Source organism: Seriola aureovittata, chromosome 12 (genome assembly GCF_021018895.1).
Source record: "Seriola aureovittata isolate HTS-2021-v1 ecotype China chromosome 12, ASM2101889v1, whole genome shotgun sequence".
NCBI lineage: Eukaryota > Metazoa > Chordata > Actinopteri > Carangiformes > Carangidae > Seriola > Seriola aureovittata.
The window spans coordinates 425,064-443,800 of record NC_079375.1 but is presented as its reverse complement, the minus strand read 5'-3'; the positions used below and the strand labels follow the sequence as shown (position 1 = coordinate 443,800).

Below are 18,737 nucleotides of genomic sequence, written 5' to 3'. Positions count from 1 at the left end.
CTGTACAACCTGCTTTGGCAACTCAGTACAGTGCTCAATTACAGTTTTTTCTAATAAAGTAAATTTGATTGTGAGAGAAAAACCTAGAGAGTGGATTACAGGGACAGAATTGGTGAGGACTGGATAGAGAGAGAGAGAGAGGACGGGGGGTCATGTAAGAGAGAGACAGAGGCTGACAGAGGGAGGGACTTAGAGGGAAAAAGAGAGACAGAGCTGAGAGGATACACGGAGAAGATAAGAGAAAAGGAAGCGAGGGGAGAAGGCACACAGCGTGGTTTGAGTTGAACAGGGTGAACTAACAGAGAGAGAGAGAGAAATCACCACAGAGATTGTTATGTGAAATATTTGGACTTAATCTACTCAGCAGCAGCTCGGAGGGACACTGAGGCTTTTGTGAGGTAACTGCTCTGCTTTTCGCTCCTAGCACTGCTTATTGATGAGAACATGTACAAAAGGGCACTGAGATGCTTCTCTGTCTCATGATAATGGTTTAGTTCATGTATTCCCAAGTATCAAGGTTATTCCTTAAGTATTTAATGAGCGAGATGGGACAGTAAATTGCACGGGGGTTGGGAAGCCTGTAGTTCTCTTAAATCAATTAAAGAAGTGACAGCTACAGTAGAGGAGCTGCAATCAGGACATGTTGCGCATTCCTAAACAGGAGAGCCTGTTCACTTTGTGTGGAAGCACATGCCTGTGGTTTTCACCCTCTGATCAGTTTCTGATTTGGCAATGTGAAGTTAGAATCTAGTGTAGCAGGTTGGTCTGTGAACACAAAGGTGAAGCTCAAAGAAATTAAAAATGAAAGGAAGTATAGCACTTGTTTTAAAGATACATTTACACATTTTGTTATATTCTCACCTTAAAACCTCAAATATTCTTGAGGTGACTATTTTCATGCTTTTACAACTGGACTGTGAAACTGAGCCTCAAACACTGATATAGAGCTATTCTGCCACATGAGAAATGTGATTCTATTCTCAGAAACAGCATGAGTGTTACAATACAACATTCACAGTGTTTCTGAAAAGAGAATCACACAGATTAATTTCCCTGTGCACTGTTTACATAGGAAATTATTGGCTGTGATGTAGTAGAGTGGAGTTTGTCTTTATGGATATAAATGAGTGATGTAGTGATTGAAGAAATAAGTATCAACCAATGTGTGAACTGGTTGTTTTAACTAGGAACACAATCTACAGCTCTATTTAGGAACAAAAAAGTCCAGGTTACTGTGGGAAAGTCACGATGAGCAACTGAAAACAAGCAAAGATGCAGCAGTTAAAATTATCAGATTTTTTTGTTCATTTATTTATTAATTTATTTATTTTTTACAGCTGATTCAGATATGTTTCTCTGTGTACTGTTCTGCTCCTTCCTTCATTGATTGATTGCAAAAAGCTGTAAACACAACATCACCTCATGAAGTTGCGACACATCCAGCAGAAAAAACAGAAACATTAGCTTTCATTTGTGGTTGTGTCTGTGTCCATGGACTCCTGAGGAGTTACCTCTTTAGCTGCTAAATGTTCCACTGTGTTCACCAGCTAGACAGCTTTCCACTCCACTCACTTCACACTCTTCACACTTCACATTCAAAGCGAAAAAACAAACACCTGCTGAAGTCAGATATTAATAAACTCCTCTTACAACTTTATTCACTGTCATTCTGTTACGAGAGGAAAATGTGTCACATAGAAAGACAAGCGTCTATGTTCGGATCAAGACGGAAGTAACTTGTATCACAAACAGAGTCGTTTATTTTGTTCAATGCAGATGTAATTTAAGTGAGTTATGTTGTTCAGGCAGCAATCATAATGACATACAGTCATCAGTCACACAGAACAGCCATAACCACAGCGTAAATCATTCATTTAAAGTTAGAAGGCAATGAAGCAATAAAGAATAGTTTTAGATTTGTCGCGCTCACACAGTGTGCAAGTGAAAATCATTAGTAGCCTGTTGTTATTGATGATCAACAGGCTGCTAATGTTGATGTTAATGATAATGTGAAATTTTAGCCACGGCACTCATAGCCTAGCAGTGGTGGTGTGTCACTGCTGAGTGAATATAGGAGAAACACTGCATAGCATACATAAACAAGTGGAAAACTAGAAAGAACTCAGAGGGACCATGTCTTCGAGGCTGCATGATCCAGTAATGTTAAGAGTGCTTTGTTTTTAATCATCGTCTGGATCTAGATCTGTAACTGCACTGTGAGGGACAATCATGCTGATTTATGGAATTATTTGTACTTTCTTCATATTTTAATATTTGTACTTTGTTCAAATGTGAGTCAAATTTATAGATAGATAGATAGATAGATAGATAGATAGATAGATAGATAGATAGTTTATTTATCCCCTAAAGCAGCGGTTGTCAAAGTGTGAGCTGTGCCTCCCTGGGGGGGCACCAGAGAAGTTCAGGGGAGGCACAGTGTGAGAAAAAATAACTGTAAACATCTAATTAGCTTAACTCAGCTATGCATGACACAAAATGGATCAAATTTTAGTAGCTACAGTGAGAGAGGAGACAGAGTCGTGGGCGAGCAGAAAAAAGAGGGAGTACGATCTACGTTTATTCCTTTCTACAGTGAATACCCACATCAACCACCAATGGGCATCAAAGACACATGGCTCTATTGTACACCTGGCGCAAAGCGGCAACACAACACAAGTGTCTTTGTTAGTTTCCAACTGACTCAGTTGTCATTTTCCCATTCAGCACCCAGGTTGTTTAAATATCTATTACACTTGCGCTCATTTAAGTGCACCTCTTGGTCTTAAAATGAGGTCTGAAGTCGGTGTTGCAGTATTTCACTGTTATGTTCAGGACCATTATAGAGAGAGTAATATGTTCCTACATACTTGGGCACACAATGCACATCCACTCTTGTTTCGCGCAAGCAGAGTAAGCTGAAAATGCGCTTCAGATGTTTGGATTAGTCATTTGTGCCGCTTCTTCTTTGTAGAGCTATGTGCAGCGCACTGATCCACCCGGTCCTTCCCTGCCCCTGAGGGTCAGGGAGGGAGGTCTCTGAGGGGAGGCTCACTTTCCCGCATGTTGAAAACACCTGCCCAAAAGTAAATTCAGGTGCCCAACAGCTCATTAATAATGATAATAAATAATAAATAATAATTATAAACAATAAAGAATCATTAAATGAGTCCAGTTCATGATCCACTTCCTTTGGCTGAGTTGTTGTATAGCCTGATGGAATGTTGTGGAGAGGATGGTTGGTATTGTCCAAGATGGCCTCCATCTTACATTGCATGCGTCCCTCCACAACCGTCCTGAGTGAGTCCAGACTCCTGCCAAGCTCAGACCCAGGTTTTTGACCAGCTTGTCCAGTCTCTTCGTGTTGGTGTCTGACATGCTGCTGCCCCAGCAGACTGCAGCATAAAAAAGGACACTGTCCACTAGGGATGCAATGATTATAGATTTTGATGGTACAATTATAGTCTGAGGAATAATCACGGTTTCACGATTATCATGCATTAATTTATTTAACGAGATTACTGATGTAATTAAATTAAATCAATAATGTCATTTATTGCTGCCTTTTTGAAAATGAAATACAGCAACCAAATAATACAGTACATAATACTGAATAAAGTTTAAAAAAAAGTCTATCTCTCCCTTGTAATTAAATATAAGCGACCTTTGTTCTGTAAACATCTCATCCATGTCAGTATTTCCCTTTTAAACAAAACAAATGGAGTCAAAGGCTACAGGACTTCTGTCTGCACCGCTCTTTTGATCAAACATTTCACAAAATAAAAAACAAATACAAAATAAATCCCACTTCAGGCCCATCAACTTTTTACACAGCTTTCAACCATATCACTCAATCTACTCCAAAAAATGAAGTTTTCTCAGATGCCACGGAGATCTGTTGACATATGAGCTCAGTCGTTATCATTTCATTCATCATAACTTTTAGGACATTTGTGTTGGCTCAACAAATTATTGAAAGCTTTGAAAAAAGTCAGTGAGAGACCTTGAGGTTTGAATTAATGCACTGGATGTCACTGTAGTAGATGGCATCTAGTGGTTAAAGGTGGTGGCAGCAGCATGGGCATGCAGGATATCTCCGTCCTCCAGTGTAGATAGTGTTGCGGACTATATGAAAAATTTTCTGTTTGAAGGCAAAACACAGCTTTGTCCTGGGAAAAAAACCCACCATGAACAGCTCAAAATTTGAGCTGTTCATGGTGGGTTTTTTTGGAAAAATGTTACCTAGCCAAACTGTCAAAGGTTATAAGAGTAACATTCACAACACCTTTGTGTGGTCGTTAACTGAACTACAGGTCAGTATCCTTTTGCTCACACTCTGTAGGAAGCCGTGAGCGAGTATCCTGGCCGTTGACTGGCATCATGTTGATAGATGAGGTAACCAATATTAGTTACTATCGATTAGACTCTCTCTGGGACAGTGATAAAAGTGTGGAGGTTTGACTAGTGTTATGGTTTTTTTTAAATAGTGTAATATCGTTATCAGCTTATGTTGGCCCTAGTTTTCCCATTCCCGTTTGGCCAGAGGAGCTTCATAGACAGTTCTTCTTGTTGCTTTTTGTTCTTACATGGAGTCTGTATGTGAAGTTTGTGTTGGAGTCTGTGTTGTTGTCATGTTTTTCATTCTAAGCTAATATTAGCTACTGTTGCACTCCCTTGGGGTTGTACGAGAGTGGAAGCAAGGTATTGAGAAGAGTTATAGAAATCAGTCCAGGCTGTTAACAAGTGAGACAGGTCTCATTTATTAAGTTACAGTACAATCTGTAATACATGTGAGTTGCTTCACATTCTGACATAAGTCAGATATAATGTTGTTCTATAGCTGTGATGTCCTTTGAGAGGACAGATCAGAGTGGGAACATCAGGAAATACATAAATTTGTCTTTTAGAAGTTTAGAAATGTAAAATAAAAGAGGTCTGGAGCAGACTGACCTGAAAAAGGTATGTTTTGTGGAAGAGCCGATGGCCTTTAAGTGGATTGGGATTGTTGGGATTTTTTTGTCCAGGAGAATCACTGTGTTGACTGGTAATGCCTGGCTCACTGTTGGTGTTTCATCCGAAATGTGTTGGATGGGGTTGTCCAGTCAAGTTCTCTATGGACCAGGCTTTGTGAACTGGGACATAGTCATGTTTAAACAGGAAATGGACCATCATTAGAACTAAGGGGCCCAGAACAAAAAAAACAGACCCAGTACACTAAAGTATCTGCACTACAATCATGGATTTCCTGCTTTCACTACAAAGAGCTAAAGTGATTATTTAACCTCCTTGTTTTATTCCCTTTACAAGAAGACACTTTCAGATGTCATACACTTCAATGAGTCAGCAATGCTACAGTTAACCACATAACCAAGCAACACCCACAGGCCACATAGGCAAATCACCATCTGCAATGGATGCATAGCAGGCAGTAATAACAATTTTAGCTGTTGCTTTCTGAGGCATATTTAGAAGTATGTGAGGAATAAATTAAGGGCAAAGAAGAAAAGAGGGGAGCCCTGGTTTTAATGTAGGCTTAAAGATTACTGCTACTGCTACCTCAGGGTTGTCTGGATTCTGGCCAGTTTGTTGTGCAGTAACCAGAGAAAATTTGATCTGTGTGTTTAGATAAAAGTCGCATTTGCAGATATCAAACCGAAGTCATCAACATTTACATATTTTATCAGATCTGAGCAAAAACATTAAAATGTGTTACATTTTTTAAGGTGTAAACAGAACCTGAATGAGGCCAATCACCTTGTCATTAGAGAAATCAGGAAAAATGAAACACACAGTAATAGTCACATATAGTGAGACAAAGGAACGTATTGCTCACCCAGACTGTAACTGTAATACAATGTAACACAGCTTTTTAATCATATAGTTTATCATTTAGTGTTAATGTAAGAATCTGGTGATGATTTCATGCACCAGTGGACCGGCCAGATGTGAACAGCAGTGAGGTTGCTGCTAAGTCAGCAGTGCTTGCCCACAGCAGCAGAGGCGGTTATTCATAAAGGAACTAATGTTGTTAGAGGAAGCCCACTGTAATACTCTCATTCAACTTCAGCAGGAGCCTCAGCTGGTTATCTGTCACATCAAAAATCACTGGTTATCTCCTACAGCTCTGCTGGTTGGCTGGAGCTTCAGCTGTGGCCATAGAAAACAACTGAGACATCTCTGGGAAAAACTATGTCTGTCATAGAGAGATGGCCTGCATGTCAGCTCCTCTAAAAGAACACTGCCTCCAAGCCTCAAAGCACACATCTCATTTAGCTTACACTCCACCTACTCTATCCTCTTTTCTATTACATACCAGCATGTTCCTTACCAAGAGAACATTTGATGAAGATTACATCTTCCTTCAATACTATGTAAATGTAAAAAAATGTTTTTTTGTTTCATGATTGCACCCCCTAATTTTGCATTAATTCAATGGAATACCATTCTGGTGTTGCTCTACATAGATAGAGACCTTATGTTGATATAAAGCAGTAATGTTGTCATTCTGGCATAGGCAGAGCAGATGATCGCACTGCGCAAGACAGTATTCTGTTACACAAGACCCACAGTTTGAACAACAACCCAGATTAGCTTTCTTACTGAAGTCTCCTTCTCATCCAATATACAAACATGTAAAAACGTCCTACCTCAGCCATTTGTTGGGGAAAATGCACCACTAACAACAGTTTGCAAGTAAGAAAGCTGTACATTATGTTAACTTCCCTGCAGTGTCACTTGGGTCTGGTTACACACTATTGTGGTACAGTTACCAGACATCCTGGTTTCAAGCTGGGTGTCCTGACTCCCAGCAAATATTTGTAAAACACTAAAATATTACTAAAATTTTCACCACAATTAAAATAATAATTATAATTGTTTTGCCTGCTTACATAGATGTTTATTGTGGTCTGTCCCCTCATTAGTACCTAACCCAAAATAAAAACATAAACAATGCAGCATGTGTCTGAATTCAACACTGATTGGTCTGTATGTGTGTCAATCAATCATTGTCTATCCATGACATGTAGACAGTGCAGCCTGCTCAAAGCTCTCAGCTAATGAATGATGAAAAAGAACATTTCCGATCCCATTTTTCTTTCTTTAATAATGTAAATCTATTAACAATACATTAAAACACACTGAGCTGAGCTAACAAGTGAGTGTATTATAGATCTCTAAGTTCAAACACACACACTGGTTAAAGACTGCAGTAGGGGAGTAAATGACTAGCCCCACTCCTAACTGGTACAGCCTTAACCTTGACCTGACCTGTGTTGAGATGACAGTTATGTATATAAGACTTAGAGTAAAGAGTGAAAGAGGGTGAGAAACTACACATGAAAAGCAACTGCACCGCTGGAAACACACTGTCAGTGTTGTGTGGGCTGCCGTCACTGAGCTGCTGTGGAGAATCATATGCATGTGTTCTACATTGAGTTTTGCAGGTTACTGGAATGTTGGATTTCTCTTCATTATAATTTCTTATTTATTTTTGACAGAAAATGTCTCTAAAATGTCACTGTCTCCACATGCAGCTGCTAAAAATGGTAAAAAAAAATAGTGTCAGTTTTGTGTAATGTTGCTGCCATGATGTGAATGACATCAACAGTTCTTTTCTCTGTCTATTTTTGCTGGGAGACATGTGCGTCATGCATGAAAAATAGGTGAGAGGCTGAATCTCTAGATGAAGGGACGCAGCTGAGAGGCGTGGGATGCACGATGCACACAGGCAGTGTGTCCACTCTAACCCATTAACATGTGCCGAAGTGAAATCCAAGACATTCAGTAGCGCACATGAGGCATCCAGTGTGTTCCTGGCCTAAAGCCATGCTAGCAGCTCAGTGAGGCTGCACTTTGACACACTTTTATACTTTGAGCTAAATGCTAAAATCAGCATCATGCTTAACATGCTGATGTTTAGCATGTTAGCATGCTAACATTTAGTTGCAAAAATACTGTACAGATCAGCATTTTGAACTGATCATGGCGCAAGATGTGGCCAAGCAGAGCAAAAATATATTCCTCACATTCCAAAATATAAATTAATGGACAACTCAACTGTTACAGTTGAAACAGACTTGTCATTCAGTTTTTTTGTTTTATGGGCTATTAACCCCTATTAATGTGCACAGAAGTCTATTGAGTAACATGAATTATTAGCTGAGGTTGTGATGATTCTGAACATGTGCAGCACTTGGTGAAACTTTTGTATTAGCTTTATTATGAGAAACACAAAGGTATGAAAAAATGAAAAAGTCTTAATGTGGGCCTAAGAGGAACATCAATATTGTTTTTAAAGTAAATTAACCACAGTTTGTCCAACCGATTTGTTAGTGAATGTCAGGTATCTTTTTATTCAGAAAGTCTTGTTGGCAGGAGGCTCTTTGGTCATTTTAAGAAACTAAATTATATTTAAATAATGTGAATTTGTATCTTAATGGGTGACGGTGGAAATGCCATCAACTCACACAAAATGTCATCATCAGCTGTTTCTGGCCTCCCAGCTGTTCCTGTAATATTTCCTCCATTTCCTGGTTCAGGCACTCGGATGATACTGAGTATATACTACTCTGCTGCTCCCTGGGAGTCGCCTTTGATGTGTGACTGACAGGGTCATTAATTAGCTAGTTAGCGTTATGTGGTGCATGGGATATTACTGGAGACACCTGTCCATTTGGCTGAGAGTTTTCACCACAGAAAGTAAGCAGATCTTTTACTGAAGTAAAAATAGCAATACCACAACATTTGACTCCTCCATTACAAGAACAGGTCCACAGTTAAAAAAGTATTATCAGAAACTAATACTCAATGTCAAAAGTAACAGTACTTCTGCAGAAGAATGGCCACTGCCTTATATTATACTGTATACTATGCATTAACATACACACAACATTTGTTATTATGTTGGGTGATTTAATCTACAAAAATCTATTACAGTTCAAATAATCATCTGTGCGCTGCTCTTTATTGACGGTGACCTAATGTATCTGCCACCACACGTTAAAAAAGTGTCTGTACTGCTATTAATAAACTGAATATCTCTCTTTTTGAGTGGTTTGTCCAAACTGGTTATCAAATGCATCAGAAATGGATTCATTTCTGCCTCTTTGTGGCTAATGCAGAAAGAACTCTTAAAAACATCTGCTGTGAGGGGGAGTTGTGTGGCGTAGTGGTCTAAGCAGGCGCCCCATGTGTAGAGGCTGTAGTTGGTTCGAGTCCCACATCAGATGGCCTTTGCTGCATGTTATTCCCCCTCTCTGCCTCTCCATTTCCTGTTTCTCTCTCCTGCACTATCAAATAAAGGCATAAAAATGCCCCAAAAATATATTAAAAAAAAAACCATCTGCTGTTATCATCAACTGTAGCTGCAATGGCTGTTTCCCCTCCCATCTGCCACAGGGCTGTAATCATCCCATTGTGGCAAAAAGATGCTGCAAACTTGTTTGGATATGCCACATATTGGTGAGATTTCTGCTTTATCACAGTTGATACTGTTACATGTTATACCGTTTTCAAATAGTGTCAAAATTAATCAGTAGTGCTAAAGCTCATGGCTACAGCGTTGCAGATGTGTAGTGTTTTTTAATGAAAAGGACTGATCTAACATTAGTGTATTACACAATGTTCCACATAGCTCGTTTAGCAAAAGCAGCAGCTTCAGTCCTAGGGATGGGTACCAAAACCTGGTATTAAGGTGGACAGTAATAATCGAACTTTGTACACTGCATCATTAACAATTCTTACGATACTTGATGATATGCTATTTTTTTCCGTAGCCAAGTTAACCAGGCTGATTATTCATCATATGCAAACAATGTCAGTAATATACTATGGAAATTTAATCCTGGATCTGATGATCAACCACATCTCTGCTGAGATCTTGTGAGGTTTGGTTATCCTCCAAGTTTTTTGTAGTTTGTTTCATTAGGTGAAAAAAATAGAGTCACATTAGAATCATGATTCTATCTCTAACAATTCAAAATCGATTCATAAATTCAAAAAAATCTATGAATATTTTTCAGTCTTGTACATTTTTTCTGAGAGTTTTGCTCGCCAGTGTTATAAATGGTGCCGTGTTGGTTTCTGCCCAGGTAATCCTCCTTGGTGTGAGCAAAAACATTAAGGAAAATATAATTCAACCTACTCCATCTTCACTGAGGACAGTGTTTGAACACATTTTATAACAGATTTTATAAACTTGAGTGGAAGAAGCAGCTTGATAACACCCATGTTATCTGCAGGTTTTATTTAGATCTTTAAGAGCTTTAATATCTGCTCATCACTAAAGTCTATGTCATATAGACAGCCAATAACAACAGATGAAATGGTCAAAGTTGTCATATTGACATTTAAGTTGTATTGATTGATTTCCTAATGTCAATCATGTCATTGAGTAAAACATAAGAAAACATTCCACCTTAGAAGTGTCTGGTAGCTGCTGGTAGCCTCTGAGCTATTAAGTGAATTAAATGGTTAATTAGTAAAGATGAAAAGACAGAAAACGTACTTTCATTCATCATTCACTCAGACAGTTTCTTTATCTGTGATTGATTTACACAGAAACATGACAAAGTCAGTCTGTTACAGCTTGTGCTGAGGGTTGCCACCTTTTATGTGAAAAAATAAGGGAAAATAAGGGTAATTGTGGTGTTAGCAATCGTACAACTGTTCCAGGTCATAGAAAACCGCAACTAGGTTATCTACTCTGAAGCACCATTCCACTTTCATCTTCCTTTAAAAATTATTTTAATACTCTTTGAATTTATATGCCAGACTGGGCTAACAGCTCTCTGGAGAACACACACACACACACACACACACACACACACACACACACACACACACACACACACACACACACACAGCACACACACACACACACACAGACACACACACACACACACACACACACACACACACACACACACCACACACACACACACACACACACACACACACACACACACACACACACAGCACACACACACACACACACAGCACAGCACAGCACACACACACACACACACACACACGCACACACACACACACACAGACACACACACACACACATACACACACACACACACACACACACACACACACAACACACACACACACACAGACACACACACACATACATACACACACACACACACACACACACACACACACACACATATACACACACACACACACACACACACACACACACACACACAGAAGCATCCCCAGGAGGCATTTTCACCATCTCTTGTTTCATGGCGCTCTGATCCATGACAACCTAGTCATGTGATGGTGTAATGGGCAGCAGAGCACAGAAAAGTCTCTCATGATCTAAAGAGGAATATGGATGTTTGGGAAACAATATTATTCCGCTTGACTCTGTAACAGATTTTCTGTATTCATCTTAGATTTGTCTGTCAATTCAAAGTAATTTTGTTTGTGCACCACCAGACAATCTGTGGTTTACCCACAATACTGACTCTGGTTTAGGACAGCTGAATAGAAAGAGTGGGCAGGCTTGACAACACTCACCTCCTCTCAGCTGCAGCAGAAACACTGCCACTCTAGTGGAAACAAGAAGGAAACGAGAACTACGGACCAGTTATAGTCAAGACTGTACAGAGGAAAGCTGGCATTAATGTTTAGCTAGCTGACATCTTAAAGTTAATGATTCAGAGGCCTGTAGACTATTCATTCTGGTTACATTTTTGGCTTCAACTCTTTGTATTTCATTCGTGAATGAACAACATGGCAGAAAGACAGAAGAAGACAGTGGCAGAGTATGGTGGCCTGGGTTGTTTTGTCACGTCGTCACCAGGCAACTTGACCAACTTGACTAACTTATTAACATAATATAACCATAGCCTACTTTGGGTTTCTGCTGTGACTATATAGTGCACATGTAGCTTCCACTTTCACCTTTAATGCAATTGCTAAAATTGTTTTAAAAATATTTAAATTTGAACATATTTTTCATATTTGTTAGTCAGTCCAATTTTTTTATTTTGTAATCTGGATTAACATCGTGACCAACTTTATAACCAGTCTGGTCATGTTAACAAATAGGGTTAGCCTACACACAGGGTGGCCTAGGATGAAGTGACTTTGCTGGAAAAAGTGTGTGATGGTTGGGATGGTGGACGGGCGTGTAGCCTGTCTGACAGGGCAGAATTTGCCTCCTGTCATAAACCTTCGGTTCATGGTAATGTTTTAATTGTCATATAGGCATACTGACAATTGTGTCTGGTGGTAGTTGTTAATGGAGACTGAAAATATGTATGGTCAGAAATCGACCCTGTTTCCTAAAGTTTACATTTATATACAGTTATTTTGTAGGAAATGTAATGTCTAAATAATGTTTTTTATCAAATTCATGAGGAATTGGATTTAAAATCATGAAGGAAAGGAACTGGGTTCTTGGTCACCTCCCTGAACAAGACTCTTTTGCACATTCACCAGAGTGCACCCTGGACAGGTCTCCAGTCTATAACAGGACTGACATATAGAGACAAAGAAACATTCACACTCAAACTCACCTACAGGCAATTTAGAGTCAGTTAGTTAACCTGCATATCTAAGGACTGTGGAAGAAACCTACGCTGACATGGGGAGAACATGCAGACTCCACACAGAAAAGCCCTGGCTGGCCAGCAGTTTCAAACCCAGAACCTTTTTGATGTGAGGCGACAGTGCTAACCACTTGACCACCCTGCCACCCAATTTCAGTTTTGGATTTATACTTCCCTGTATACCTTTCCCCGTCGCTAGATCTGCTACTGTTTGCCCTGTTTGGACTGCTTACCTGTGTGTGACCTGCTTAAGCTTCAGTAAAGATTCTTCTTCTTACATCAACCCAGTCTGCTGTGTATCTCTGAGTCTCTGAGTTCACAACAACTGTTGTCATAAATATATGTACCACTCTATTCATTCACAAAACATTGCAGCACAGTTTAATACAATCATCCCATTAAAAAATACACAAAGAATGATGTTCTAAAAAAGTGGCATGCATAAACAAACAGCCCCTTCTGCACGTGCATCAGCTGACAGACTAATCCAGCAAGGCTGCCAACCTTGCATGCTAAAGACTTTTCTAATTAGAGCGCTCTGATCTGATTTGAGGTCCTTGGTCTTTGGCCTGATATGTTGGTGACAATGACTGTGGCAATGGCAGCAATCATTCAGACTAAGTAAACACTTCACATCACCTCTCAGATGTCAGATGGGATACATTACAATAAGGGTTTCATGAAGCAGCTTACTACTGAAACTGCTGCATTATTATTGCTGATGTACTTTGTGATTAAAAAAATGCTCAGTTATCATAGAAATAGCACAACTGTCATCTTGGGCCACAACAAAACAAACATCATCTGCTTGATATAAGATTTCTTTTTGTTTTGGTCAAGAATGAACTTTCACACTCAACTTTATTAACTTCATTTTTTCCTCCAGGTGTCTAAGGTGAGGGCTGAAGAAAAAGAACTGAAGAGAAGACAAGCTTTGCAGCCAACTTCAAGTATCACAGGGATATCACATCACACAATCCTTTCAAGGGAACCCCCGCCAACATCAAAAATGGGTCACTAATATCCTCGCCCAACATAATGACCTTAGGTACCATACACATTTCTGAGAGGACACTACACTAACAGATTTACCTGTCATCATCTTGGATCATACTGGAATATTGGAATTCAAATCCAGCTTTAGATGTATGTCGATTTCCAACCTGGAAGTAGACAGTTCTCTGAACTTTTCAATACCTTTTGTTTTTAGCAACAATCCTCCCTGATGATCACAAGGGAGTATGTCACTCTGTTTCTGGTGGGCTCTTGTTTCCTGCTGGACTACAGCTCCCAAATTCATGTGCAGGCTCAGCTCCAGAGAAGACCTAAAGGTGCAGTGATGTCAACCAAGGGAGCAACTGGGACTAAGAGTGTGAGGATGTCTGTGGAGGAAGTGTCATCATTCAAAGTCAGGACAGGGCTAAGGAGACATGGGATATCGAGGGTGCAGCGTGTTAAAAGAGGATGGGTGTGGAACCAGTTCTTTGTCCTGGAGGAGTACATGGGGTCTGAACCACAATATGTCGGGAAGGTAGGTAACTATTTGTCACATCTGAGCTTTTAATATTCTACACTTATTTACCAGATTGTCACCCAAGTTGTGCCATTGCTTGTGAGGGCCACATGCAACAGCTATTCTTATTGTCAATAAATCCCACTTGCAGGCCAAAACCAGCAATGAATTTGCCACAACTGGGCAACATTGATGTTTTATATTTTGAATTTCTGACAGACAGTCAGATGATCAGACAGGTTGGAAAGAAACTTTCAGGTTAGCTATTGTCTCTTCCAAACTTAATTGGAGGAAAAATTGAAGGTGAATGGTAAAATCAGTTATGAACATCCATAACAGAATAAAAACCACTTCCTGCTTCAACTTTGACTGACCCCACAGGTTTTCTGTTCAGTGAGTCATTATTACAGACATACTGATACACATTCAAATAAAGTGATTCAGAGAACCTATATAACCTTTGACTTGTTTACAGTTAGTGAGCATAATGTTATCATAACCTATAGAAACAATGGCTGATCTACAAAAATGTAACACAAGTTGTAAGAAGCAACAGTCTTTCCACAATAAATGGCCATGGTTGCTTGACAGTGCCTTGAACTTGGCCATCAAAAGTTAGAGTGACCAATGAATGCATGAATCAATGCCTTCATTTTCCACAAACAGCTGTGTTGTTAGTATATACTGTATCTTAGTGTTGGACTTCTGAAAACAATTCTGTGTTCATTCTCTGTTGTTAACTTTCATTTTCCTAGTAAAGTTTTGTAGCTTTTTTGCTGCTGCATTAGCAATAAACGTTGAATGTTTTCACATCATGGACTGACAGAAAGCTTCTCATTGCACTTGTTGTGATTGGACTAGATCAGATATCTCCAACCTTTTTTCCTTTGAGAGCTACTTTAACAAAATAAAAGGAGCTAAGAGCTCCTCATGTTTTATATTACTGGTAACATTTATTCACGTATCTTATCAAAACGACATTATCAATATCCAAAAACATCTGAAACTCACATCAGACAGAAATATGAGTACTGATTTAGTCGGAACTGAACACACGGACATGAAAAGATCACTGTAACTAAACCTCCATAAATCTGATTAGAAACTAGCGAAAGAAGATGTTCCTCAGTCAGTGATCAGTGATAGTTGTCAGTACATCAATGTTACGTAACAAACAGGAAGTTAAAAGTTTGAACATTTTTTAGGTGAGAATGTTACTGTATAGACTCACAATTTATGGTCCGTTTATATGAGTAACATCTGTTTGTAAATCTGCTGTGACAATTTTGGAGATTGGGGGAGAGCAGCCGGTTGGTGTACTATACCGCGACACCCTGGTCCAGAGCAGTGTTTCGTGGTTATGCCTCCTACCCAGCCTCCACCTTGTATCCCGCCATCGTACTTTGAAGTTCAAGATCATGGGACTGCTGAGTATGTCCAGTATGCTCACAGTGATACTTAAAAATCCTGCCCTACGTATTCATCTTGACATCACACTTAGTATGAATAGTACATAAGAAGATGATTCCGAACACAGCCACTTTGCAGTATGCAACATTTGTCACAAAAAATGTATCCTCCCATATTCTAGTAAGTGACATATGTTCTGGATCCAGCCCAAGGTTCCTGTTTTGATAAGCATTGCTTTAAATGGTCAAAAGAACTTTTCAGGTGCACTAGCACCATGAACTGTGATCATAAATCATGATACACAAATATGGGGTCTTCAGGGTGATAAGTGTGCATGATTTTTAAATAACTTACTATTTTGTTCAAGAAAACATTTGTGGTAGTTAGGAATGTAGAGTAGTTTTACACTTGTTCATCCTCCGTTAGCCCAACTACAGGCAGTGGGGAGAACACGTGCAAGGGCTGAAGAGGCAGTCAGACAGAATAAGCCAGGCTCTACTCATGCCCAGCCAGAGAGGATTTCTGCCCAGGGGCTCCTGATTAATCTGCTGTTGGTGCTAATAGCAGGGCCACAGCTTTATTATCACGGGGAGGGGGGGGGGCAGAAGGAATCAGATGACCTTATAACACTTGGAGTTTAAGTCAGAGCTTTAGTGCTAAAACCTCTGGCTGGATCTCTGGAGGCAAGCAAGTTTAGTGGCTTGAGGCAGAACAGGAGTCCAGCTAGGGAATAAAAAAAGTGGGAAACAAATTAACACTCGCATGTCTCATCAACTACCACTTACTTCTAACAGGCGGACAGGCCACACATATAAAGGAGGACCTCTGCTGCACTACTTGTCCTCAAAACACCATAATTCCCCATAAAACAGTGAACTGCATCAAGCAAAGATATCCAGAGAAGCTAACAAATAATATGTATTAAATTACATTTGTGCCTCATTCCTCAGTGCATGATGCAACTTTTTGAGTACAGGAGATTTTTTTCAAGCACAGAAATTTTTGTCATGCAAGAAAAAATAACATTTCGTGCAAACAAAAATCTTTTTTATGTTTGCTATCATACACATATGATATGAATTTCTTTGTCTCACTTTTAGTCAGTATGTGACAATGTGATACAATCACAACCACCAGGCACACCAGACCTCCATGCAAGTAGAGTCAACAATTTTGGTTGCACATAGTTTAATGAAACCATTTCAGACTGCTGCTGGTTTCCACTCATTTCTGTTTTTGGTATGAAAATCAATTAACATTTGATACTTGTTTCAGTTTTATTAATGTTTGGCCTCATTTATATCAGATGTAATGTGTTATTGTCGTGTGGAAATGCAGCATTTGTGCAGACTTATTTATCACTTAAAACTATAATTTAACAGTCACAAATATGAATACAAACTTATAGGATAAAGCAGTCATATTGTTTTGTTCTTGTCAACAAATACTACAAAACCACTCTGTGTTTATCTTGTCTCTCAGTACTTGTCATCAATATATCACCCAGTGCAACAGTGTGACTCAGTGATGTGTTTTAAAGAGTGTTTGAACAACAATAGAGCTATATGATTCAGAAGCTTTGGATACACATACAAAAGTTAAGATATATTAATTGATGGTTTGGGTCTCCACACAGGATTTGTTGACACCATTCTAGTAAGTGTGCCAATATATATTGCATTCCTTTACAAGTAAAGTGCAACAGCAAATACGTTTTGTTGGAAACATAATTGGAACAGGGTTCAAATTTCTATTAATATAAATACAGAGAGCACTTTATAGTGGAGAATGGGGGGGGGGCACTGAAGTTCACTGATCTCACTGTCATGTTGATGAAACCAGTTTGTGACATGAAGCATGATCCTACTGGATGTCACTCAATTAGCCTAAAATTGCTGGGAGCTGTTGGCTTTTTGATTGTTATCATAAAAAGAACGTATTAGAATCTATTATTTAGCCTCTGTATTGTTATGAGGTCATATGTGGGACATGAGTTGGAAAATGAACCATTGCTCTAGAGACTGTTGAGTGTGAAAATCCTGGAGATGAGCAGTTTCAGAAAATTACACCAACAATCATGCCACGGTCAGAGTCACTAGATCACATTGTTCCCTCTTCTGATGTTTGATGTGAACATGAGCTGAAGCTCCTGACCTGTATGTACATGATTTTATTTACTGCTCTCTCATGATTAAATGGATAATTATAAAAAATATGTTGACGGACAAGTGTTCCTAATAAAGTGAGTGTATATTATTATTTCAGAACATAAATAATGGTGAAGTTATTCATTTTTAAGTGACAGAAGTGTGTTGAATTACAGGAAGGCAGGTGAAATTTTGCAGGACACAAGTGAAAAGAATGGAGAGCGAGTGTGGAAGGCTGTGAGGAATAAATTGTAAAACTCACAGAGCTGTTGTTCCACTCCATAAACACCTCCAAAGGAAGAGCTACTTTATTCTGGGCAGAACAGATACACTTTACTGTGACAGGATACACACTGTGGAAAAGTAATTTGCCATGCTCACATACACAGACTCTCAGCTGAATACATATATATCCTGGGTATAGGTTGAGGTGGAAACTCCCCAGCTTCCTCTCTTCACTGGTTATCTGTGACAAATAAGGTTGTATTTGTGAATGAGTGAAGAAGTGTATGTGTGTGTGTGTGTGTGTGTGTGTGTTGCTTTAGTTCTGCCCTTGTCAGAAAGGTTGAAGGTAAATGTCTGTGTGTCTGTGTTTAATGTTTGTGTATTTTCATTGCTGGGCACCAGAAGTTTTGTGTTGGTTAAACCTAAACTGTACTGAATGAAGGCCTGTTGTTTAACATCTTATTCTAGCATGGCAGTAATGCATTGGTAAAACTCCACTAGTCAACCACACATATGAACGTTTGTCAAAACCTTCTTCACTCCAGGCACATTTGACCAATGAACACACTGAAGGGGCTTCTCATGTGGCTTCAAGCACCTGCTTTGAATATTATGACAAAATTAAATGGCCGTTTTCAGTTGTTATAACACCTATAATTATGTTTAACTAGTTAGTCAGTTAGTTAGTAACTTATTATTGTATTAAGTACTTATTTTAACCCAAACATCATCTTTCCATGAATCAAACCAAGTAGTTTTTGCCTAAACCTGGTATGCTGTTATTATTGTAACCATGTCAACTTAGGACCAGCATAGGGTTGCCACCCAAGGACACCCCCCCCGGTTGTCTGTGAGAAGACTTGCTGTTTGGCC

The 18,737-nt window shown here is 39.2% G+C and overlaps 1 protein-coding gene across 1 annotated transcript in view; it reads left to right on the top strand.

Moving 5' to 3' along the window:
• Nucleotides 1-256: 256 nt before the first annotated feature.
• The window catches only part of LOC130178296 (cadherin-12-like), a 76,997-nt gene continuing 58,516 nt past the window's right edge, over nt 257-18,737 (top strand). Inside the window, exons 1-2 of the mRNA XM_056390383.1 lie at nt 257-398; nt 13,456-14,100. Coding sequence (XP_056246358.1) covers nt 13,795-14,100 — 306 coding nt within the window. The 5' untranslated portion in view covers nt 257-398; nt 13,456-13,794. The remainder of the gene's footprint in view (nt 399-13,455; nt 14,101-18,737) is intronic.